Consider the following 23,753-nt stretch of genomic DNA (forward strand, 5'->3'; position numbering starts at 1 on the left):
GTCTCTATGCCATCTCCAGTTCTTCCTGAGGTGCAGCTCATGCTGAACTCAGCCTGTGCTGTTGCAATGGATGATATGACTACAGCTGTTTCTGTGTTAGTCTCTATCCCATTCCTTGTCAACTGTGGCACCTCGTTGCCATCCTCCCTTGCAGTTGCATATTGAGCAGATCACTCCCTTGGGCTGCATGCAGGGTCTCCTGTGTCTCTTGGCCTGCCCAGTGCTGACAGGGCCCAGATTTGCATCATGAAGGTTGGCCTCTTTGCCTGTAATTTGTGTTGTTTTGTATGTTGTGTTTGAATAATGAACTGTTTGCCCTTGTGCTATCTCTGTAACCTGCACAGATCTCTCTGAGGTTCCTTCTGGCCTTTTTTGGGATCTGCCCAATAAAGCTAGGTGCCACAGGACCACTCTCTACCTGCTCCTGGCATGCTCCCCAGCAGCTGATCACTCCAACTGTGTTTTTACCTGGTGGTCAATCAAATAGCTTTGCACAAATGTGCTGGTGGAGAGGTGGCTGAACAGGAAGCCTTTCTTTTTCTTGCACAGCCCCTGCAGGACCTATATGTAGCTAGCTGCTGTCTCCATCAGCCCATCTGACCTCTCAGAGGAGGACAGGGTCTCATCTGCCCCTGAACTGTTGGAGCCAGTGGCCAAAGCAGTGCGGGCTGGGCCACTCACCCCCTGCACACTGCTGGGGACAGGCTTGTCCCAGTGATGCTGGGGAGATTCCTCGAGGGCTGGTGAGGTGACCTCTCTGGGTCAGAAGCCAGAGGGGTTGAGGGCAGTGGCCAGCAGTTTCCTACGACATTCCCTTGTCCTGCCCTCTCTCCACAGGTTATGCCACTCTCCAGGTTTGCTGGGTGCCTGCCGGTGAAAGAGAAGGGTTGATATTTTGCCCAGGCCTTTAGGTCCTGAACCAAAATGGCAGCTGGAGAGTCCCTTCCCATAGGAGATGTCTTCATCGACCTGCAGCAGGTGAGGTGGGAATCCAGTAGTAGCGGGGTCATCTCTTCCCTGGGGACTGTGCTTCTGCTAGGCTGAGAGCAGGACTGGTGTCCTGGCAGCATGCTGCAGTAGGAAATACGGCCTATGTACACTTGGGGCGGGTCTACATAAAGGCTGCCCGCACCGCTCCATGCAGACAGCAAACTGTGGCCCTGTGGGGTCCCTGTGCCTTCACAGGCCATTGACTGGGGTAGGTAAGTGGCAGGACAAGCTGGGCAGCTTGCAAGCGGACCCTCCCCATTTAGGCTGGGCTTGGAACACCTTTGTGTGCTAAGATGCGAGGAGAAGCAGTCTCACCCACAAATATGAAGCCGCTTGCAGGTCAGAGCTAGGAACAGCTGGAGATGTGAGGAGAGGCACAACTTGGCTAAAGCTGCCTTGCTCCCTATTTCCACCTAGCACAGACAGATTTGTCACAGTTGGGCCTCCTCCTGTTTCCATGGAAACACGGGAGTCCACAACAGCTTCGCGCTTGCATTTTGGCTATATTGATGGAAAATTTTACCAGCTGCAACTGCTCAGGAGACAAAAAGGACAGGGGTCACCTGGTGATGCTCATCTTGGGGCACTCCCACCAGCAAAAAGCAGGGAAGTGCCCATAGCCTGAAACAGGAGGAAAATGGGCAGGAAAGCCTGAAGAAAACATCCCAGGGGAATGGGCAGTCCCTAGGTCTGCAGAAGGAAGCTAGGAAGGCACAGGATGATCAGTGACCAAAGGGCAGCTGACCAGAGCAGGTATGCTGTTTCCCAAGGGTATATGCAGAGGAGGTCTAAGAATGAGAGTGACTCAGCAAAGGGAAGGCCAGAGGGCAGCAGTTAGATATGAGGAGATAGAGAAATTCCAGCCAAACAAAAGCTTTGCTTCTCCTCTATTGGGAAAGACAGGCACTGATAGTGTCTTGATACCTGCCACTCAAGGGAGGTGTAGAGGAAATCTAAAGTATCTCTGCAGAGTGTGCCTTGGAGCTTGCTGATCTGTTCTGCCTCTTTGTTTTGAGTGGAGCTGTGCCGCTATGTGAGAAACTATGCCCCAGACCTGTCCTGTGGAGCGTGTTGCTCCTTAGCAAGCCAACACTGTTTGCAGGGCAGCAGGATCCAGAGGGCTGTAAGGGTCTGCCGTGTTTGATTCTTATCTGGCGGTTTCTGTGCAGGGCAGAGATCACGCAGAGAAAGCCTCTCCTGGTGCCGAGGACGATGAGGACTTGGATAAGACTTTGTCAATCGAGAGATTTGGGGACCTCATAAGCAAGTCAGCATCAAGCAATCTGGAGAAGCAAAGTCGCAGCTACAGTGAGAGAGATTTTGAATGTATGTAGGTTTGAACTGTTATACCCACTTCCACTCTCACCACCAACCCACACGTGCTCTGCTGCCTTGTGCTAGGACCCTGCAGATTGTATTAGCCTGCTATTCACTTCCTCCCTCTAGAGTGTTCCCAAAATGCCATGTACACACAGTTTAGCACCAGTGCCCACGGCCTGTTCCCAGTCTGTTTCCTGTTTTCTCAATCTCCACAGGCGTAGCTATTGCGCATCCCACACAGCAGTGTAGCTCTGCCTGGGGTGTTCAATCAGCTCCTCACGGAGTCTCAGGGACCTCTGCAACTAATTCCCCAATGCTGAAATTTCCAGTTTAAAACAATTTTTCTTCCATGTGGCTGCAAAGAAGCATCCAAATATGACCAGAAGCCAGGCTGTCCTCCCCAGTCTGAAAGCAGATGGCTCCAGTCAGACATGCCTATGTATTTCTAAATAGCACTTGAGAAACAATCAGGCTTATCGGATCAAAGAAAGGACTGCAAAATAAAAATAGAGTGTGAATTTAAAGTGCTATAGATATCTCACCTCAGTTCCTCTGAGCAGCATATTTATTTCTCTAAATGCCCTTCCATGATGGAGGTAACTGTCTGCCCAAACGCACTTTGGCTGTAAAATGAGAGTGTACCCGCAAAAGTGACTGTAAGCTATTGCCTGGTGTAGGCGGGTTGTGTTAATTTTTAGTAAAAGCAGTGAAGGGCACAAAGAGGCCAATGTCCAGCAGCCTGTTTGTGTGGCAGACACACAGCAATGGTTGGGATAGTTTCCCAGTCTGTGGCTCTCCACAGTCGCATATTGCTTATTTTCCAGTTTGGCTGTGATGGAGTACCAGCTTGGGAACATTCTGTCACAAGTACATCATCAGGCTGTTTTCTGCTTGGCCACTTGTTTCCAATGACTGTTGTAAAAGTCCAGTCCTGTAGCGCACCCCAGCTGCTGATTTCTGCTTGTGTCATTTCTCTACAAAGGTTCCATTCTAATAACACTTCCCACCTGAGCTCACAGTCACTGTGCACGTGGCTGCAAGGTGCTAATAGCTTTATTGTGGGTTGAATTCCTGCCTTGTGCCAGTAGGACCTAACTGCTCAGAAGCTCTGCCCATGTGCACAGGTGTGCGGTTTGGCTTGGAGGACATGAACCATCTGCTTGAGCATGCATGGCAGAAGCTCCTTTCAAAATTTGACTAGAGATTTGTACTTTTTAGAGTTGGTTTTTTTTCCCTTTTAAGTTGTAGAGTCCTTCTTCCTTTGTTGAAATCATGCTTGTTTTCCTTTGTGCTCCTGATGTATTCCTGTTACCTAGGATTATGTCAACCCTGCTTATCAGAAGTTTTATGGAGTTTGTATTCATAAAGCTGGAAGATGTGGTTGGACCATCAAACTTTAAAAGATAACATATGAGCCTATGGACGTGAATGCTCTCTAGGCTGAAAAATGTTTTCTGCTCTAGTCAAATCAGGAATTCCTAATATGTAGGCTCTTTCTTCTGTGCTTCCTATCCAAATGTCTTGGTTTGAGATAAGCCCACCTAGGGGAACCCATAACACCAAATTACTTTTTCATGTCTCTTGTATGAAGTTCAACCAGAAGTGTAATCAAACATCTGGGACACTGCTTTGGCAGTAGCTTTCCATACAGGACGGCAGTGCAAGGAAGGTGACTGGAAGGGAGCGCAGGGACTGGACACACAAAAGGACAAGGAGGAAGAAAAGGAAGGCATGAATCCTTTTGTGTTTGGGAGAGGTGTATTCTTCCCACCTACAGCCCACCTCTGTGGAGATGTGATCAGTTGACATAAGGAGTGCTGAGAGCAGAGGTGAAGAGCAGTGTTCTCTCTCCTGTGCCCAATCACACACTTAGCATCACTGCCCCTCCCTGCAGCCCAAGGCTTCATTTTCCTTCTGATCCGAAACATAAGTGTTCTGTTTGGGGCTGACCTGAACAAGCCGGAAGAGAAAGATGGGCTGTGTCCTCACCAGCAGCTTTGTCTTGTAGAAGGAGCAACATGTGTATAGTTGGGGCCTTCCTTGCTTCTTACATTTGAAATTTATGCCTGGCCTATCTGTGGCATGCAGAGCAGTGCTATGGAAGTGCAGCAGGAGGACAAGAGGGTCTTTCTGCCAAATCCTGTGAGTGAAATAGGGTACATCTAGTTAAGTCAAAGAAAAGAACACTTTTGAGGAAAAAGGATTTATGAAGACCCCAAACATTTTCCAATTTGTAGATGTCTGACGATTCCAAATCTCCTCCAATCTTGTCACAAACCTCTCTTGCTGTACTAGGGGGATGTGTGAAATATCCCTGCTGTTCCCAAGGGGGGAAACAAGGGAGAAAAGACTTGAGAAACCAAAGGAAAGGAAACATGACAGCAGAACAATGAACCTGCCTGTCTCTCCCAGGGAGAAGGTTAAAGCTTCCATTGAAAATGTCCTTTGAAGGTAGTTTTTACTATAAACAGATTTTGCTGCCATGTCACAGGAAAGCTGGGAAGGAACCAAATCAAAATAGACTGGAAACAATTCCTCAGGAAGAGCTGCTGAGCAACACCCCCTTGCCAAGTGGCTAGTGCCCCCCTGATTTCAGCAACTCTGGGTGCAACCACAGGATCTGTGCGTCCTGCAGACTGCCTATAGGAGGCTTTGCGCCTGCAGATAGGCCTGGCAGAAATGGCTTTCCTTTCTCTCACAGGGAGATGCTGAGTTTACCCTGTTTCCTGCCTGGTGTGTTGCCTTTGTTTTGGAGCGAAGGCTCAGAAATGACCTTAATTTCTTCCCACTCTGTAATTCCCATGACACTCAGGTCAAGGCTATATGAATTTTTCATTGTAGATTAGTTTAAAGAAAAGTCCTTCTACCCTGTTTTTTACACTGCTTTTTAGTAGACAGCCTTCTAATTGAACCTGCATTTCAGAGGCTGGTGGACTCACGCCTTCACAGTACCTGGGACATGAGTTTAGGCTACATCTGCACTAAAGGTTTGGTCTGTTTTTTTCCAGGGTCTGTGTAGGAAGGACTTTCTGTCAAAGCATAGGGGATAACTAAGCCACATCTATTTAACTCAAAGAACACTATGCAGAAAAGAAATAATAGCATCACAGAATCAGTTAGGATGGAAAAGACCTTTGAAATCATCGAATCCAACCATAACCTAACACTACCTCCACCACTAAGTCATAGCCCTAACCGCTAAGTCACATCCGCAGAATATTTGTAAATCTTACTTGTTTGAGAATTTAAGAAATGTTTCCCCATGTTTGGGAAGGGGATGTTGCCTCCAGCAGGTCACTGCAGCTCTGTGCAGCCATGCAAATGGCTTTTGGCAGCACTGGGAGAGGAGTCCTGCCTTCCCCAGGGCAGTGGAGCTGTGTTGGGTAATTTGGCACTGCATAAGGACTGTCTCCCCACCTACCCCAGGCTGGACACAGTCTGCCACATCACTGAAAGAGCTTTGCTATGTCCCTGCGGGCTGGTGGCTCTGCTTACCCTTCCTGGCCCTTGATCTCCAGACCATGCTGTTTCCTGGAGGGGCGCCTGGCAGGTTCCTCCCAGCCTCTTCCTGCCCTTGACTCTCTTTTTCTCTCTCAGTCCACCGCCAAACCTCGCACCACATCCATCATCCCCTTTCCACTCACCTCCCTTCTGCCCTCAAGTTCCAAAAGAGGCACCCCCGTACCAGCAGAAGGAAGAAAAGGAGGAGGAAAAAGAAGAAAACCTCAGTAGCCCCCTCAGAGGTCACCCCCACCATCCAGGAAGAGGACGAGGAGGGAGAAGAGGAAGAAGAAGAAGAGGAAGAAGGAGAATCTGAGGCAGAGGAGGTCCAGGAGAAAGAAATCTCTGCAGAGTCTGAGGGTGAAGTTCGTGGGAAGGACACATCCCTGAAGCTGGAGCCCCCAAGCAAACCAAAGGCAAGACCAGTGCATCCCTGTCTAGATGGGGCTTGGAGGCTGGGGAGAGGTGGAGGGAAGGTACCAACAAGTGTGCTGCTCAAGGGGAAGATGTTGTAGCTTTGCAGTCTTGTGGGAAGAGTGTTTTTGTCCTTGCCAGCAGAGATGAGCATTGGAGGACAGTGACTGAGAAGTCATTCCTTGAGGTGGATGCTGGGGAGGGTGTGCATGACCATTTTGGGGCTGTAAGATGCATGAGAAAAAATCAGTGTGTCCTTAGGGTTTATAGGATGGTGAGGGGCTCAATATGACCCGTACCACGGTATAGGACATGCGGGATAAGTTGATGGGGCCTGTTGTGGGAGATGGTGACATGGGGAGAATATGCATGCCAACGATTGGGGTGAAGGCTGCCTGCTCCAGCTCTCACTGTCAGGACTGTTGTCTCTGCAGTTCACCATCGGCAGCGATGAGGAGGAGTCCAGCAGTGCTGTGGCTCCCTCCCAGTTCCACATGGAGGAGGAGTGTGGCATCCTATCCCCCATGCCTCACTTTGCTGACCTGCTGCATGACAAGGGCTCCACCTCCCTCCACAGGTAGGCAAGCGATAGCAGGTTGCCTGCTGCTCTCCCTGCCTCAGGGTTGCTGCACAGATTCTGTGCCCAGCGTGAACTTGCCTGTTGAGCCAGAAGGGACATGAGACCCAGAGGGAGAGCAGCTGTGAGTAAAAGGGGTACTCTCCAGTGGGACAGTCACTCCATAGGACTCCTACAATATCCCTGGGTCTGTGGGATCCCCAGGGTATGGGTTTGGGAGCACTGGGCTCCCTACCTGGATTACCTTCTTTCCAGCAATTTATGCTGCTTTTGCTGACCTGCAAGCTGGAAAGCCCCAGGGGTGGACTGTAAGGCCATTGAATCAGAGTTGGGTCCCCAACACTGTCCACAGGCTGATCCCACTCTGTAGTAGACGAGAGGAGGAGCAGAAGGGGCAGCCTTCAGGGTTTGGGATAGGTGACTTCTGGCTCTATTTCTTCTCAGGCACTTGTTGGTAAGGGCTAGGCCAAGGGACCCCAAACCCTGAGGGCCATTGGCCATCTTCATTCAACCCGTTTTCTACCATCAGTCCCTTTGGTTCTTACAGCTCCCCAGGTCCTCGAGAACGTCTGTCACGTGGATGGGAGAAGCACAAGCCCTGGGGCCAGGTGGCAAGTGGGCAACGGGTTACCTATGACTTGAAGGAGAGGATGTGCATTGGCAGCATGACCACACTGGAGAGCGCAGCTTACCAGCGTGTTCCCACAGACGAGGCTGAGGCCCAGATGCTGGCATCTGCTGACTTGGATGGCATGAAAAGTGAGGCTTTGCAACACTGCCTGCATTACCAGTGTGTGTGTCCCTTTGTCCCATGCTTCTCTCTGCTTTGCCCTCTTTCCTAGCAGCCTCAGGCATGGTCTTCAGCCTGCCATAGGACCTGGTCCACATGTCCTTATTTCCCAGTCCCTGCTTTTCCAACAGTATCTCATTTCTGTCAGCTGTGCATTGTCTACAGCACAAATCCCCATGTTTCCAGCATCTCTACTCCTACCTACTAAATGAATGCTTGTTTCTCCACCCACCCCACTGCCCTCTCTGGGTCAGGGCTCTCAGCATTTCCCTGAGACCCAGCTCTCTTGTCTCATGACACACTTTCCCAGTAATCAGCACTCTGTGCGACACACCGGCTCTGGTATTGCAGAAAACCTGAGGTGAGGAGCCTCTCCTCTCCTCAGCCTTCCCAGCAGAGGCAGCTGCCCTCTCTGGAGCACCTCAGTAGGGGACTGCCCCTCTGTGTGGCACGAGGACAGAGAGAAGAGACGTCATGGAAATACACGCTCCGGGCCTGAGGACATGGAGAATTCAATAGGTTGCTCTGCAGGCTGGAAAGGGAGGGAGACACCAGAGGGGAGTGAGGGAGAGAAGTGGTGCTGCACACGCAGCCTGGCTGTCCTCAGGCCACGAGTGTCACATCCCTGGGCATCTGGCACGAGACTCCACAGAAAAGCGACGACCCTCATCCTGAGGAGCTGGTGGAGCAGCCTCCACAGAAACATCCCTGGGTGGAGCCAGCCTTCCTGGAACCTTGTCAGTCCTCAGGGCTGCTGCAACTGGCACCTTCATGCCCCATAAGGAGGTGAGCGAGGCACTGGGGCTGGCCCCAGGGCTGCAGTGAAGTCCCCTGAGGGGGGCAGCTTGCTTTCCACACATCAGCCTGGCTACCCCACTCCCTCATCTGAAGGCAAGTGGTTCATGACACCTGACCCCTGACCTTCACAAGGACAAAATGACAACCCTTGAAGAGAGAGAGGAGCCAGCGAAGGAATCAGAAGGGGGCAGCAGCGCAGAGGTAGCGATAAGCACCCATATTCGCAACTCATTTGGCTATGAAGACTTTGAAGAATTTGCCTTCAATTTTGAAGACTATGATTTATGGGAGGCCATCAGAAATCATCTGGGCTACCCAGGCGGGGAGCCCACCTGTAAGTACTGGAGCAGTGACCCTATGGTTGCAGCTGTAGGTGAGAGCCCCCAGTACAGTGCGTATCTCCCTCCTGTGTTTGCTGTCTGCACCCTCTCCATGTTAGATTGGTCTCCTGGTTTAGAGGAGGTACAGTCTGCCCCACCGTGTGACTGGGGACACTGGAGGAGCTGCCTGATGTCTGTGTGTCTGTTCAAGGTCTGAGTACAGATCTGTGTCATAGCGTTGAGGTGCTTTACTGTGTGCATCTTGCTCAAGCAACTCCGGAGGCATTGCATCTTGCTGTTTGTGCTTATCAGGGTGTGTCCCATGATGTGGCCAGAGAACAAGCAGCTGCTTCTAGGTGTGTATAAGGACAAAGAACTCTCCTCTTCCGTCTATAGCACAAGGTGACAGTGTGCTGCTGCTCTGTTTGCTGGAATTTGAGTTGAGGTGCAGATCTGACAGCAGAGGTGGATATCAGATTCTCAGCTCTGCACAGCAGCCTAGTGCCCAGAGAAGAAAATTGCCAAATCTCTGTGTCTGCAGGCTTGAGCATGGCTGTGAAACTAGCTGATGGCAGGCTGGCTGGGGTGCCTGGAAGGGGGAAAAGAGAAAGAAAGCAGGAATGGGAAAAGCAGGGCAGGAGAGGATAGGAATCCTGAAAGTGAAAAGTATCTTTTTGTTCTCCGCATCTGTTTCTATACCTGTGCATCCCTTACAGAGGGATCTCTTAGCCATCCCAGGGACCACACAGAAACCAGAGCCTCACTCCCACCATCACACAGGGGTCCTTCCTTAGCAGATGGTGGTAACTCACAGTTAAAAGGTGGCTTTGTGACTCACCTTGGCAGTGATACTGTTCATAGTCATAGCTTTGTGGTGGTTGTCCAGTTGTCCTCATCTGGATCATGTGTTAATTTTTCAAGGAATTTTAGGAGCACACGTGGGAGAGTGATGTGGTACCCGAGCTAACCCACTTACTGGCTTTGCGCACCAGAGTGTGAAGGCAGAGTGCTTTCAACAGACGCTCAGGATGCCTTGGTTCGGCTTCTGGCTCTGCCACAGACTCTCCATGTGATCTCAGGCAAAACACTTAATTTCCTCTGCCTCCTAATCCCAGCATCATGTTCTCTTTGTCATCTGTCCCATCTTTACAAGCCTTCAGGGAAAAAACATCTGCCTATTTGCTTCTGCAGGGACCAGCATGTGGGTATTAGCTTCTGTCTGTTACAGTAACAAGTCTGCAACTTGTTACTGTAAATTGATAAAGCATATAATAGTAGCAAAGTTCAACATAGAAACCTTGAGCAAATTGGTCCCAGTGGCTGTCCCAAGCTGAGTCAACTGTACATGAAAAGTGTGAGAAATTGCTCCAGGTTCACCTGGGAAAGGATGGCTGTTGGGAAGGTAGAAGGGGCAGATCACTCTGGAAGGCATAATATGGATCACTTATAAAGTGGGGAAATTCGTCTTGCTAGCGTTTAACACATTCATTGATTGCTACAACTAATATTGCAGGTGCTTGAAATAGGATGCACTGTACAGTCAACTCTTAATTATTTCTGTATAATGAATCCACACTGAAATCCTGCAGAGAGATATAATGGAGTCAGATACAGCAGAGACACAGGAGTCTGTTCTGTGCAGAACGAGTTCACTTTTGGCAGTGCCGTTTACCAAGCTATTCACTCCATGGCAGTCCCTCTTTCAGGACCAACTCTGCTCCAGGAGGAATCAATTGGCTTTTGAACAGAGTTGAGACTGTGGTTTCCTTGAACTCTTTTAAGTATTCAGAGCATGAAGAGGGAAACCTGGGTGGCAGCAGGAATGAGCTGGGGTTCAGTTGTCCCTATCACATTGAACTCGACATCAGCCAGGAGAGACTTGGTCTTTGTGCAGGACAGGGCAGTAGCTTTTTTCAAAAGCTAGCATAGAGTTGTGTCTTACAGTATGTTAATTAGCATTTTGTTTAGTCTAGTTTTAAATAGTTCAAGATCAGAGTTTTAATTTTTTTTTCTTGCTGTAAATTAACCATTGGAGTACATGGGCAGCATGCACCATCCCTGCAATGCCAGGATAGCAGTTTGCTCTCTAATACTGACACGAATACTCTGCTGCCGCTTTCTGTTCTTCCTGTTTGTGGATCATGGGAAATGAAAAGAGGGAAGCAAGAGCTAACACACAAATTGAAGGCAATTGCCTGCTGAGTTGGACTGACTAGGACAGGCGCACTGGGGGAAGACATTAACCAGTGCAAAGTTGTATTTGTCATATTCAGATTTAAGCTGGTGGAAAAGGAACTTGGTCATCTGAAGAAATCTGACTTTTGTGGAAGCCAACGTGGCAAGATCTTCTGGAGGAGACTGTAGGAGATGCTGTGTGGGAGGGTGACATACTAGTTCATTGTAGTGGAGCTACCCTAGGAATCACTCTGCCTGCTGACATTGTCACTGTCTTGTGCTCAGATCCTGGGGAGCACTGGAGAGGAGCTACAGCAAGAGCTGTATTCCCTGGGGAGTTTGGCTTCAAGCAAGAAGGGCAGACCTACACCCAGGACATAGCACCCTTTGGTCTCAATCCAAGGTGCTTTCCTGAATAAGTATAGCAGTCACTGGAGGGGCTGTCCAGAAACTTGGCTCCTTGCATTTTATCTGACCTCCAGCCATTTTCCGACTGAGACGGGACACCTGTGAATGCTTTCTAGCCCTGTGGCTGAAAAGCATTGTCTAATAAGTTGGCATCATCATAGGCAAAGCTTGCTTTGCTCTGGGTGAGCCTTCTGTCTTGCTGGGCAGAATGTTCTGTGGCCCTGGTTTTCCAGGGACATGGTGAGAATGAGTCCCAGGGTGCATAGGAGAATCAGAAGCTGCAGGAATTGGGGCAGGGTTGACAGATACCAAGATCATCTGCCTGGTGGTCTGCTTGTTTTAAGTGCAAACTCGGACCTAGTGTGAAGTGGTTGCTGTGCACACAGGAACTCAGAAATCCATGGAAAACTCCATGGAAGCCCCACACATGCCCTGCTCCTAGAAATGTTTGTAGTGGTAGGCAGTTATTGGCTTCTATTGACATTGCGGTGCAGCAAGTGGAGCAGGGAGGAGTCCCACCATCAGCAGGACGTGCATCAGTAGGGCAGCCAATGGGGGAAAATGCCCTGAGGTTTAATATTGATTCGTTTTCTATTTAATTTAGCAACCCAGATTTCCAAGGTGCAAGGCCATGGTATGCCTGGGCTAGTGCTGGGTATGTCTTTCCATGCCAGAGGTGCATGGATATTTCCCTACAAAATCAAAGAGACCACTTGGCCTTCAAACCCAGTGCTTTTTACTGCCTCTTTTACCCTGAGAGCTGCAGGTCTTCAAGCTAAGTGCAGAAAGGTATGTGCAGACAGAACATTCATCCCAGCCAAGGGAGAGCTGCCCTTGCTGCCCCAGGGAGAAGACCTTGGCACTGTCTTACAAGCAGGGCCAGCAAGCCTTCATGGACCAAGGCCAAGCAAAAGCTCTGACTCCATGATCTACTTGGTGGAGCCTGCCCATCTTGGAGCCAGGCTATGAGGCTTTCCCCGTTTCCATGGTTTGTCTGTGCTGAGGAAGATACACTTGCTGTCTCTGGGTAGTGTCCAGGGAAACTACCCTCCAAGGCAGGCTGTTTCCCAGGTGCTGTTTCTCTGGCATTGCAAAAATGGTTGGCACAGTTGTGGTAGAATTTTCGTGGGCCCTGGGTAGCCAACAGCACTGGTAGCTTGGTGGTGAGTCTATAGTGCAGCCGTGACAGCCTCTCTGGAGGCTTTGCGAGGCTTTGTTTTAGCCAGCCACTCTCTAACCTTTCTGGAGGCATTACCAAAGCACTGTGGAATGTCTAGAAGCAGCGATAGCTGGAGCTCTCTGCCCAGCCTCCATGCCAGCCCTAGCTGCAGTGTCATCTTACACTCTCATCGCACAATTAAATAAAGCAGTCATTGATATTTCCTTATGTCTCCCAGACCAGCAGCTAAATAACCTCCTTCATTGCCCTTTATGCTTGCTGAGCACCAGGTCTTCCTCCAGTGCAAGACATGAGCTCCAGCCAGGTGCCTGCTTGTGCTATCTGGGGTGCAGAGCTGTGCAGGCAAGGGAGTATGAGGAGGGTTCATATACCACTTGTTTGGGTACCATCAATAAAAGCTTTTGCGATGAAGCTCCAGTGTGTGAATAGCCTGGAAGAAGGCCTTATTTGTGAAGAAATTAGCTCATAGACATCTGGAAGAGCTGAGAAGGCAGATGAGGCAGTAAGGATCTTCAAAGGTCTGGAAGATGATGGTGAGTTCTCCAGCTGCCAGGTCTTTGGTAGCATAAGCTAATGAAAGAACGGTGTGCTTGGATGCATTTTAATGCTAGACAATGTGTATCCACTAGACAAATTGGTGGTCTTTTTTCTTTCCTATGTCTTCAGGCCACCGTTTTGAAGATAACCCTGGTGTTAGGAGACATCTGATGAAAAAACCGTCTCGGAGTCAGATCACCAGGACAAGCAAAAAATTAGCATCAACTCCATCTGTCAAGAAAAAGAAGAAGAAGAAGAAGTTGGATAGAAAGCCCCATGAGGTATCCATGTGCTGTCCTCCCACACTTGTTCAGAAGCCATAAATCAGGACTAGAAACATGCAGTTTATAAAGTGATGTGTTTCAATAGAATTAATTCTTGTCATGACCTTGAGAATGACATTTCAAGCTATTATCCATTATCATGAGGGCTGAAAATACACTTTTTTAATAAAAGCAGAGATTTCCCTGAATTCACAAAGCTTTAACCTTAGGAAAGATATTAAAAAGTTCCAGAAATGGTTCTGCTGTTGTGGAAATTGGCAACATCATCATTAGCATTTGCATTATCATCTCTGGTAAGTGTGCAGAATTCTGGGGGAAATCAAGAGGGAGGCAGAGGACAAAATTGTCACCATTTGGTAGAAAGGGATGTGATATTGCATTATTCTCTCTCTTCTGCCCACACCGTCTGACTTGGAGTTTTCTGGTGCTCCACGTGCTGATGGAAGTTCCTGCCATGCTGTCAGTGATACTTGTCCTGGCTACTTCTGTTTACTAAGCCTCTAGTTAACTACAGCAGGCTTGCTTGGGCAGTGCTTCAGACCAGGCGGTACCTTGAGAACAGAGCTAGAGCTTTCTGTGTATTGCTGTATGTTGCTGGTAGAGCTGTATACACTGGTGGAAGTCTCATGTCCTTGCTGTAATCTGCACTAGGTGTTTGTGGAGCTGAATGAGCTGGTGGTGGATAAGAACCAGGAGATGCACTGGAGGGAGACGGCCCGCTGGATCAAGTTTGAGGAGGATGTGGAGGAGGATACAGCAAGGTGGGGGAAACCCCATGTGGCTTCACTGTCCTTCCGCAGTCTGTTGGAGCTCAGGAAGACAATTGCCCATGGTGAGTCAGCAGCAGCAGGCCAGGGTTTGTCTCTGGCTCTGGGAGAGGTTTTGCTGGATAGCTTCCATTGCTGTTTGGACCGTCACTAGAGGCACACAACAGTATCTATGTCCAGGCTTCATGTAGGTTCTGTGGAAACATCCTGCAGCCTGTTTGGCAGGGTTTGCATTAGCCCAAGGGTGCCTGTGTTGGCTCTGTGCTCTGCTTCACTGCTCTTGGGCACGTGACAGCTGCAACACCCCTCTGTGTCTCGGACCCATTTTTGGTGTGAAATGGAAAGTTTGGTCAGAGCAGAAGACTGAAATGAAATGAGATACCAGAGTGACCAGTGGATCTTGGAGCTTTTGGGTTCTCTAGGGACTAGAGTTTACTAGAGAAAGGACATGGGGCACCTGGACTTGGGCATTTCTCAGCTGAGAGACTGTGAGCCTGGCTTCTGGTGGGACATCTGTTTCTGCAGAGTGTGCATGCAGTGGGGAGCACTGCACACTAGGGGCAGGGCTCTTCCCCTCTTTCTGGCAGGTGCTGTCCTTCTTGACTTGGAGCAGACCACTCTGCCTGGCATTGCTCACCTCATGGTGGAGACCATGATCATCTCTGACCAGATCAGAGCAGAAGACCGAGCCAATGTGCTGCGTGCCCTGCTGCTGAAGCACAGGTCAGTGGCACAATGGGTGAGGGCTCCCAGGGCTTGGGGATTACCTGAGCCCCAGGTGGCAAGGAAGGCAGGTCCCCTCATGGCCATCACTCTCCCCCTCAGCCACCCCAATGATGAGAAAGAGGGCTTCTTCCCAAGGAACCACTCCAGCTCCAGCATGAACTCCATCGTGGGGAACCACCACCACAACCACACCACAGACACTTGTGTGCCCCTCATGGGGGAAGAGCGCATTGAGATGGCTGACCCCAAGGCCAACGAGACTGAGTGCAAGGAGGTGAGGGTGACACAGGGTGTTACTGTTTCTTTTTCCACACTTTGGGAACAACTGTTGACACCCATCTCTGGGCCCCTTCATGGGGGAGCCTTGTACTGCAAGAACTGAGCTCCCCTGGATCACCCAGAGTGCTGGAAATCAGGTTGCTGCATTATGGTTTTGGAACCTAATTTTAGCTTCACACTGTATGCAGATGTCTGCTTGAGCATGTAATGGCAGCAACAGCCGTGGTGCTTTCAGGGTGGCCTCTGCTGTGAGGTTGCCTTGCCTGAGTGTTGGGTGTGCAGCCAAGGGAAGCCCAGCTGCAGTTATGTCATGGGGTGCAAGGCTCTGTAGGGAGACCAAAGTCTGGGGCCTTCATCCTTACTTGTTTGTATTCTTCCCTGGCAGAAAAACCTGCATCTCCATAACTCTGAGGGCCACCGTAAGTACCTGAAGCTGATGGAGAAGATCCCTGAAGATGCAGAGGCCACGGTGGTTCTCGTGGGTAAGAGTTGGCATGTAGAGTTGCCCAGCAACTAGTGCAGATCCTGGTCTGGCCCCATGTGTCTGTGGCCTCCCTCCTGAGGGATATTTGGTCATCTCATACATGTTCCCAAAGTTCAGCTGGAGAGGGAGCCTGGTACACTCTCTCCTTTTGTGATGGTGCACGTTCTGTTTGTCTGTGGTAAATGTATGGGGTGTTAGGGTGGTTATTTTCCTACATTAAAAAAGAGTCCCCCAGACTCTGCTGCTGGGAGCTGGGGCCCAACTGAGTGGTGAAAGTCCGGCCAGGCTCACCAGAACCTCTGGTTTTGAAGCTCATTAGTAGGTAAGTGGTGCCTGAGGGACTGGTGGCCAGACTACAACTGCTGTTGGGCCTCTGACCATTGCTACCCTCATGTCTGCCCTTTTCACACCTTGCCAGCAGCTGAGCCCTGTTCCTGACCAGTGCTGACTGCTGGATGTGTGTGCCAGGGAGCTTTGAATTTACAGAAGCAGGGCCTGACTGGTGTCAAGGTCTCAGATATTTACCATAGCACTATCAGAAGATATTTCTTTGTACAAGAGTGCTGTGAGCATTGGTGGGCTTGGTGCCTTCTGACTGCAAGAGTATTCCTTCTCAGTGCTTTGCTGGCATTAACACCTCAGCAAACCTAGCTCCACTACAAGCAAAATTAACATCATTGCCTATCCAGTAGATGAAAAGCTCAAAGATGCTTGGCAAATCAGCCAAACTGATGCTTTATCACAATGAGGCCAAATCAGGTTCATAAATGCACTTTGAATACTCAGATAACTAAATATTGTCTTGTTTCTGAGATGAGGCTGTGTCTTGGGATTTGCTTGGACTCTCAGATGGCCCAGATTTGCCAGTCTAACATAGAACACAACTGTTTGCTAGACACAGATGGCAGAAAGATAAGTAATAATGCCAGAAAAATACAAGTATTCAATAAACATTTGTGTTCGGTATGTGAAGAAAGTGGCTGGTGTGCCAGAGGATGCAGGAGTACTTCTCAATCTGTTAAGAACCGAGGAGACTGCCAGGCACTGATGAGATGCAGACATTGTAAAATAAACTGTGTGTTTTGCACCTATGAGTCTAGAGAACTAGCTTACTTTTCTCTGAAATAAATGAAAAGTTTAGGAATGGAGGAACATACAAGATAAGAGAAGAAATCTCATAGCATCAGTGCTCAGAGAAGGGAAGGACAGTGAGCCTGTACCTATAGGTGTTTTAACCTGACATCTTTCTTGGCCAACATAATGGCAGAGCTAATATGGGATTCAATTAATATAGAGCTAAAGAATACGAATGTAATTATTGCCAGGCAGTGAGGTTTTTGGGAAATAGGTCATGTCAAGCAAACCTGATTTCATTTTTGTTGAGATTAGAAGTTTGTTTGATAACTGTAACGTGTAAGAGACTTCCTTCCATAAGTGGGAAGCAACCATCCAATTTAAAATTAGCTCTTTATAGTTTAAGTAGAGCTCATTTGTAAGGGATTAAGAATAGGCTAACTGGGAGGCTAAAGAAAGCAGCAGATCAGTAAAGGACTTGGAGCAATCCTCAACATGAAGCTCAGCCCTGCGGAAAGTAAAGAACTACAGGGCTCATGAGAACCCCCAAAATCCCTGTTTTCACTGTTAAAGGCTACCCAGTACAGCTCACCCCAATGATTAACTCTGCTCCAAACTTTGCCTCCTGGTAGGTTGCGTGCAGTTCCTGGAGCAGCCAACTATGGCTTTTGTCCGACTAAATGAGGCCGTCTTCCTGGAATCTGTCTTGGAGGTCCCAATTCCTGTCAGATTCATCTTTGTGCTTCTGGGACCTAGCCAAGCCAACATGGACTACCATGAAATTGGCCGCTCCATCTCCACCCTCATGTCTGACAAGGTGAGAAGCTGATGCACAGTCATGCTGACATAGGCAAGGGAGCTTTGGTGGCTCCTTCGAAGACAGCCCTGAGATGAAAGCGCTGAGAGATGCTGTGCTAAGGCCCAGGTGGGGTAGGCAGGTGTGAGCACCCGGGATTTTTAAAAGGATAGGCACTTGGCTGGGGTAGAGTACTCAGCTGGTTGAAGAAAGAGGCCATGTATTTAAGAAGGAGCAAAGGACAGCCCAGGGTTAGAGGGGTGGTATTCAGAGGTGGTTTTCACAAACAGAGAGAGGATAAGGCTGAGCAATGCCTGTGACCATGGCATCTGGCCCAGACCACACTGACAAAAAGACCCAGCAATGCCTGGCAATGGTTGTCAGGTGTTTGGATGAAGCTTTGTAGCTGAGTCCTGTGGCTGAGGCATCCATGCAGAGGAACACATCCAGGAGGAGGAGAAATAAGGAGATAGGAAGGTTTTTCTGCCAAGTGCATGCACTGCTAGAAGTCCCCCATCTGTCTAGATGGCAGGAAAGTGAAATTCATTAACTTGTTAAGGAACTAAATGCAAAGGAAAGATCTGAGCATCTGCTGCATACATCCGGGACAAGAGGATCAGAGGTTCACAGGGTTCCTGTGACTGGTGCCATGTACCTATAAGCAAGTAACAGACCTTCCTGTCCTGCCACAGCTTTCCCTGAACCAGAGACTAAAAGGTACAATTAAAAAATGTGGGTTATAGGCAACAAGATCTTCCAGGTAAAAGATCCCTTCCCTGGACTTGCCCAGGACTCAGCTGAGAATGTGTTTTTAGCCAGGAGAGGTGAGATGCAGTATTTCAACTTTAGTGCTGTTTGCAAGTTGATTTTATGATTCTCTGCTTCTCTTGCTGGAGCAAGAGGAGAGCCAGCTGCTGTGGCTAGGGCTGGGTGTAGCAAGGTTACACAGTGGCTGGCGCCATGGAGAGAGTACAGTATCATTTACACTGAAGTGTGGCACCAGGGAGTCTGTATGCTGCAGGGACCTTAGCTGTCCCCTCCCTGCTTTGCAGTCTGTTGACTTGTTCATTGTCCTGCAGTCCTTTCTCTGGAAGCACATTTCAGAGGCAGTGCAGCACTTCCACCTGTTTGCCAGCACCTACCTGCCTATCTACTACGTCCTCCTGGTCTACTTGGAATCCTTCCTTGTTACCCTGCCATTCCTCTTGGAAGTATTTCCCCCTTTCTGCCTGGTTTCCCTTGCATGGCTTCCCTCATGCTGTAGACTCCTATTTTTTCTCTCTGTCTACTTCCCATGTGGAGACTCTCAAGAGTCTTTTACACTCCCTGCTCAGGTCCTGGTTCTCGTGCTTTATATCTGTGGTGCTTTAGGGCCCCACCAGCTTCTCCTCAAAACAGAAGTCAAGATTCCAGAGTGTGGATCACAGAGTGGCAGTAGTGAGATGAGTAGTGGGTTGAGGGAGCAGGATGTTACTGTGAAGGTCACAGCAAGTGCTGTCTTGCCAGGCTATAGGTAGCTGAGTCTAGACTCAGACTGAGCCTTCTCCCTCTCTCTTTTTCCCTGCCCCTCCCAGCACTTCCATGAGGCTGCATACTTGGCAGATGATCGTCAAGACCTCCTCAATGCAATCAACGAGTTCTTGGACTGCAGCATTGTCATCCCCCCATCAGAGGTGGAGGGGAAAGACTTGCTCAAATCCATTGCCACCTTCCAGAAGTTGCTGCTGAAGAAGAGGAAGGAGAGGGAACAGAAGTCCATGAAGGAGGGGACTGTTCAGGAAGCCAAAGGTCTCTCCACTCACATTTGGGCAAGTTTATGCCTAGTGCTCTGCGTGCCCCAATGGGCCCTCCCCTCCCAGAGCCTGACAGAGGGGTGAGCAGGGTCGGCTCCTGCAGCAGGGAACGAGGAGGGGGGCAAGGGGAGCAGGACAGTGGCTGTGGGCAGCTCTGGCAGCTGGGGGTAGCTGAAGGCACTGGGAGGTGCAGTCGGAGGGGCCCACCAGGCTAGTGCTGCTGGAGGAAGGTCTCTACAAGGTATTGGGGAGAGGGACCACCTTTGTTCCCTACTCAAGCCCTGCCCTCCGTGCACCTCCAGAGCTGTGTGAAGTGAAAGCTGAGGAAGAAGAGGAGGAAGCTGAGGACGACCCTTTGAAACGAACCGGGATATTTTTTGGAGGTCTGGTTCGGGACATAAAGCGCAGGTACCCCAAATACCTCAGTGACATCAGAGACGCCTTGCACAGCCAGTGTCTTGCAGCCGTTCTCTTCATCTACTTTGCTGCTCTCTCTCCTGCCATCACCTTCGGGGGACTCCTAGGTAATGGGCCTGCTTTCTGGTCTGCTCTTTGCACTCCAGGACACTGGCTGTGTCTGTGTGATGCTGTGCTGGGGTGGGCTTCAGTGCTGTTCGCTCAGGGAGAGTGGTTGTGCTGTGCCTTGGCTGCTGCCTCGTTCCCTCCCTACCACTTGCCCTCTCCAGCCTCGGCATCCTGGGCTCCCTCCTTGCTCCCTGTCTAACCCAGGGGACCTCTGACTGATGGGAGGGGGACCTGCCTCCTCTTTCTGGAGCTGTGTAGCCTGCCTGTCTGTAGTGATGGTGCCTGTGTCCAAACTGTAATAATGTGTTGTTCTTATTCCCAGGAGAGAAAACTGAGGGTCTCATGGGGGTCTCCGAGCTGATAATCTCCACCTCAGTTTTAGGGATCCTCTTCTCCCTGCTTGGAGCCCAGCCACTCTTGGTCATTGGCTTCTCAGGACCTCTACTGGTGTTCGAAGAAGCTTTTTACAAGGTACATGTGAGGCAGTGTCTATGCTTGGCATCTGCTCACTCTGCCCTTGCTCTGGAGAGGGCAGCTGGCATTTCTCAGTTCTGCAAAGAGTCTTCGGTAGTGTGGTCTCCTTGGGTTCTTCCAGGCTGCTTTCAGCTTGGCCAGGGCTGCCCCTGGCTCTGCTGACCCTTTACAGGTCACACTGTAGAGAATTCTGCCTCCTGTTGCTGTATCCATTATCCCTTGAGGTGTGACCATGATAACAGCACTCCTCTACCTGCTGACTGTGAGAGAAGCATTGTCCCCCAGCCCTGTGCTGCAGCCCATCTTGGCACAATGAGTACTTCTAGCTGTGTCCTAAAACTTTCTTGGGGCTTCCTTTAAAGACCATTTCACAACTTTTACCTGTGTCCAGGTTTCCTTATATGTGAGCCCAACAATGTTCAGTGTACAACCCATCTGAGATGTGCCACATACATTACTCCTACATCTCAGAATGAGCCTAGGGTGTGTGCAGAGGTATCCTGGCCAGCCAGGATGGATATGTTTTTCTCAAGTAGCATGACCTCTTTGCTCTTAAAAGCATCCCTGTACCTTCAAGTGGTGGATCTAATCCTTCGCTTTTTTTCTGACTCCTAGCATATCTGTGTCTTAAAAAAAAAGGATGGTTTTTCCTACAGCTAGATTTTCACCTTGGTGTGTCAGGAGTTTGGAGCTGGTGAGGCCATTATAGAGTGGGAATTTCTCTGCTCTCTTGTGACTTGACTGCACTTCTCACTGACTGCTTTTGCTTTGCCCAGTCACTGTGTGCAGAGGTGTACCTCTGCCTGTGGTGGTACCAAGGAAGGCTGCAAAAGGAGGGATGTGATGATGCTGGAAGTTGTTGGTGCCGCTGTGTGGGGATGAGCAGTGGTGGTGGAGATGGTCTGCTCTACAGTGAAAGCCTGGGGGCTTTTCTCCACATACATGCAACTGTTTCTGTACGCAGAGTGCTGTCTGAGATCATGGCCCAGCTAGCACAGCCTTTGAGCAGTGGGACATAACAGGATGTTCATGCTCTCCTTTGTAGGGAACAGGCTTGTGCTGTTGAGTGCATGTAGCAGTGGAGAGCTGTGTTTGAGCAATAGCACCTCCCTATGGGTGGGATGGGGAGCATCACGCATGAGGTGGCTTTCAGCAGAAAGCAAAGGAGGTACTGTTACAAAGACTGGAGTGGTAAAGACCTGCTTAGTGTGAGCTGGCAGGTGTTGAAGGAAAGTCTGCAAATTTACCTGTGACTCCATCCATGAATTCCCTGTCTCTGTGCTGGATGCCTGAGCAGATATAAGATTTTTTTTCCAAGAGAGTCTTTGACCTTAATGGGGAGCAGATGAATCAGGCAGCCTAAGGAGCCGTGAGTAACTCCTTCCTCTTTCCATTTCAGTTCTGCCAGACACAAGGCATTGAGTACCTGACAGGCAGAGTGTGGATTGGTTTGTGGCTCATTGTCTTCATCATCATTATTGTGGCAGCTGAGGGAAGCTTCTTGGTGCGCTACATCTCCCCCTTCACCCAGGAGATCTTTGCTTTCCTCATCTCCCTCATCTTTATTTACGAGACCTTCTACAAACTGTACAAGGTGAACCTTCCTCGGGGAAATGGGCTGCTGCATCTCTCAATCTCTCAGGAACTTGCTGCTTTAGCATATAGGAGTCAGGGGAACAGGGCTAGCTCAGCCACGGTTTTCCTAGACGTTCTGCAGAGCAGTACTTTGCTGGCCTCTCATGCCTCAGCCCAGCTGGCTTCTGTATCACCACAGATGGTGGCAGGAAGAGCCCTAATGTCTCTCTCCCCTTCTCTTCCTGCAGGAGGCATTAAAGAGGGGCCACTTTTTTCTCCCCAACCCTCTCCAGCTGGGTAGGTTTTGAGGTGACGGATGCTGGGATTGTCTGTGCCTGCCATCTACTGCCCTCACCTCTCCATAGAGCAGGACACCTCCACTTCCCCCTGCCCCCAGTAGTGACAGTGCCCGCTGCCTCTCCTTGCAGTAACTTGCCTGCTGCTTCTCTCACCTGTGCAGGTGTTTGCAGAACATCCTTTGCTGAAGTTCTACCCACCAAATGTGCAGAGCAGCCTGAATGCCAGCATGCTCTCTGCAGATGCGATGTCACTGGGCACCAGGATGCAGCCCAACACTGCTCTCCTCTCCCTCATCCTCATGTTAGGCACCTTCTTCATTGCCTTCTTTATGCGCAAGTTCAAGAACAGTCGTTTCTTAGGAGGAAAGGTGAGAAGTTTGTGGGACCCACATATTAAAGGCAAGGGATGCGCCAAAAAAATCATGCTGCTTGCTACAGACCTTTGTTCCCCAGAGCACTCAGATGTCCCCCAAAGATACACCAGAAATCCCTTAAATACTTTGCAGAATGGTTGGTAGCCCACCCTAGGCTGCAGACCAGAGCTGACTGTTGATGACAGTATCTTCACTGTCCTGTTCCACTGAGCTTTGCTGGAAAGTGCTCTGCACCTTGGGGAAGCTCTTTGGTCCAGATGCAAGTCCATTAAACTGGAATACAGGAGCAAGAGCTTACAATGTTTTCTCTTTGGGCATCTCTCACAAGCAGAGAATCTGTGTAACACCTGTACCACTGTCTAAATAGGTCAGCTGGGGCAAGTAGCCAGTCATTTAAAAAGTCTGTGTCTTACGTGGGCAATGGGATGCATAGCCCCATGGGTCAAGGCTGGGTTCCCTTGCCCTGTCCATCAGCAGTGCTCAGGTTTGCGGTGGTGCTTGGCCCTGCTTGGGGCTTCCGTTTGCCGCAGGCTCTCTGTGACAGGGTGGATGCATGGAGCTGGCCCCTTCCCTTGGCCAGTGACAGGTCTCTGTCCTGCAGGCTCGGCGGATCATCGGAGACTTTGGGATCCCCATCTCCATCCTGGTCATGGTGCTGGTGGATTATACCATCACTGACACATACACGCAGGTAGGCACCACCACTGCCCGCCGAGCCCCTCCTGCAGCCCAGCAGTGATCCCTGTGGCACTGTGACCTGCTATTGTGCAATGGGAAATTTGTATTTCCTGCTTCTTTAGTCGTAACAGCACAAAACAAACAGAGACGTTCCCCTTGTCCTCACTCCCACGCTAAAGGGAAGCTTCAAGGGTCTTGCTGAGACTGAGGCCAGACCTACAGGGACTGGAGTGCCCTGCTATTCCTGTGGTATTTCAGCTGTTATTCCGGGAGGTTTTAGGAGCTTTAGGGAGATCCACTGCAGTTAATTCCTTAGTTGTAACTCTAAACATTTGCAGTCAATCAACAAGACATAAACTGGTTATGCACACTGAAGAAGCTGGCATGTAGAATGGTTTCAGTGGGGTTTAATATTTAACATACTTAGTCTCTCCTTGATTGTAGCCTACTAAATACTTTGATCACTGTCTCAGTAATTTTTTCCCAGTTTGTGCACAAACTTAGCATTAAGTTTGATAACTTAATGTTATCAAACAAACCCATCTCACAGGTTTCATTTTTTCTCCTTTTTCAGTAGATATGTACTTACATATTTTGTTTCATTTTGTTTTTTCC

At 49.6% G+C, this 23,753-nt stretch overlaps 1 protein-coding gene across 4 annotated transcripts in view; it reads left to right on the forward strand.

Moving 5' to 3' along the window:
- Positions 1-23,753, forward strand: part of SLC4A3 (solute carrier family 4 member 3) — a 33,668-nt gene that overhangs the window by 4,401 nt on the left and 5,514 nt on the right. For all 4 annotated transcript variants that reach the window (XM_071561617.1, XM_071561616.1, XM_071561619.1 and 1 more), the window contains exons 2-18: positions 838-978; positions 2,160-2,316; positions 5,908-6,227; positions 6,660-6,802; positions 7,350-7,561; positions 13,140-13,291; positions 13,946-14,126; positions 14,649-14,784; positions 14,887-15,061; positions 15,452-15,548; positions 17,257-17,441; positions 18,995-19,208; positions 19,516-19,737; positions 20,061-20,209; positions 21,612-21,806; positions 22,248-22,454; positions 23,062-23,151. In XM_071561617.1, coding sequence (XP_071417718.1) covers positions 925-978; positions 2,160-2,316; positions 5,908-6,227; positions 6,660-6,802; positions 7,350-7,561; positions 13,140-13,291; positions 13,946-14,126; positions 14,649-14,784; positions 14,887-15,061; positions 15,452-15,548; positions 17,257-17,441; positions 18,995-19,208; positions 19,516-19,737; positions 20,061-20,209; positions 21,612-21,806; positions 22,248-22,454; positions 23,062-23,151 — 2,889 coding nt within the window. In that variant the 5' untranslated portion in view covers positions 838-924. The remainder of the gene's footprint in view (positions 1-837; positions 979-2,159; positions 2,317-5,907; positions 6,228-6,659; positions 6,803-7,349; positions 7,562-13,139; positions 13,292-13,945; positions 14,127-14,648; positions 14,785-14,886; positions 15,062-15,451; positions 15,549-17,256; positions 17,442-18,994; positions 19,209-19,515; positions 19,738-20,060; positions 20,210-21,611; positions 21,807-22,247; positions 22,455-23,061; positions 23,152-23,753) is intronic.

The sequence above is a fragment of the Pithys albifrons genome, chromosome 8, assembly GCF_047495875.1.
Source record: "Pithys albifrons albifrons isolate INPA30051 chromosome 8, PitAlb_v1, whole genome shotgun sequence".
In the NCBI taxonomy this organism is placed as follows: domain Eukaryota; kingdom Metazoa; phylum Chordata; class Aves; order Passeriformes; family Thamnophilidae; genus Pithys; species Pithys albifrons.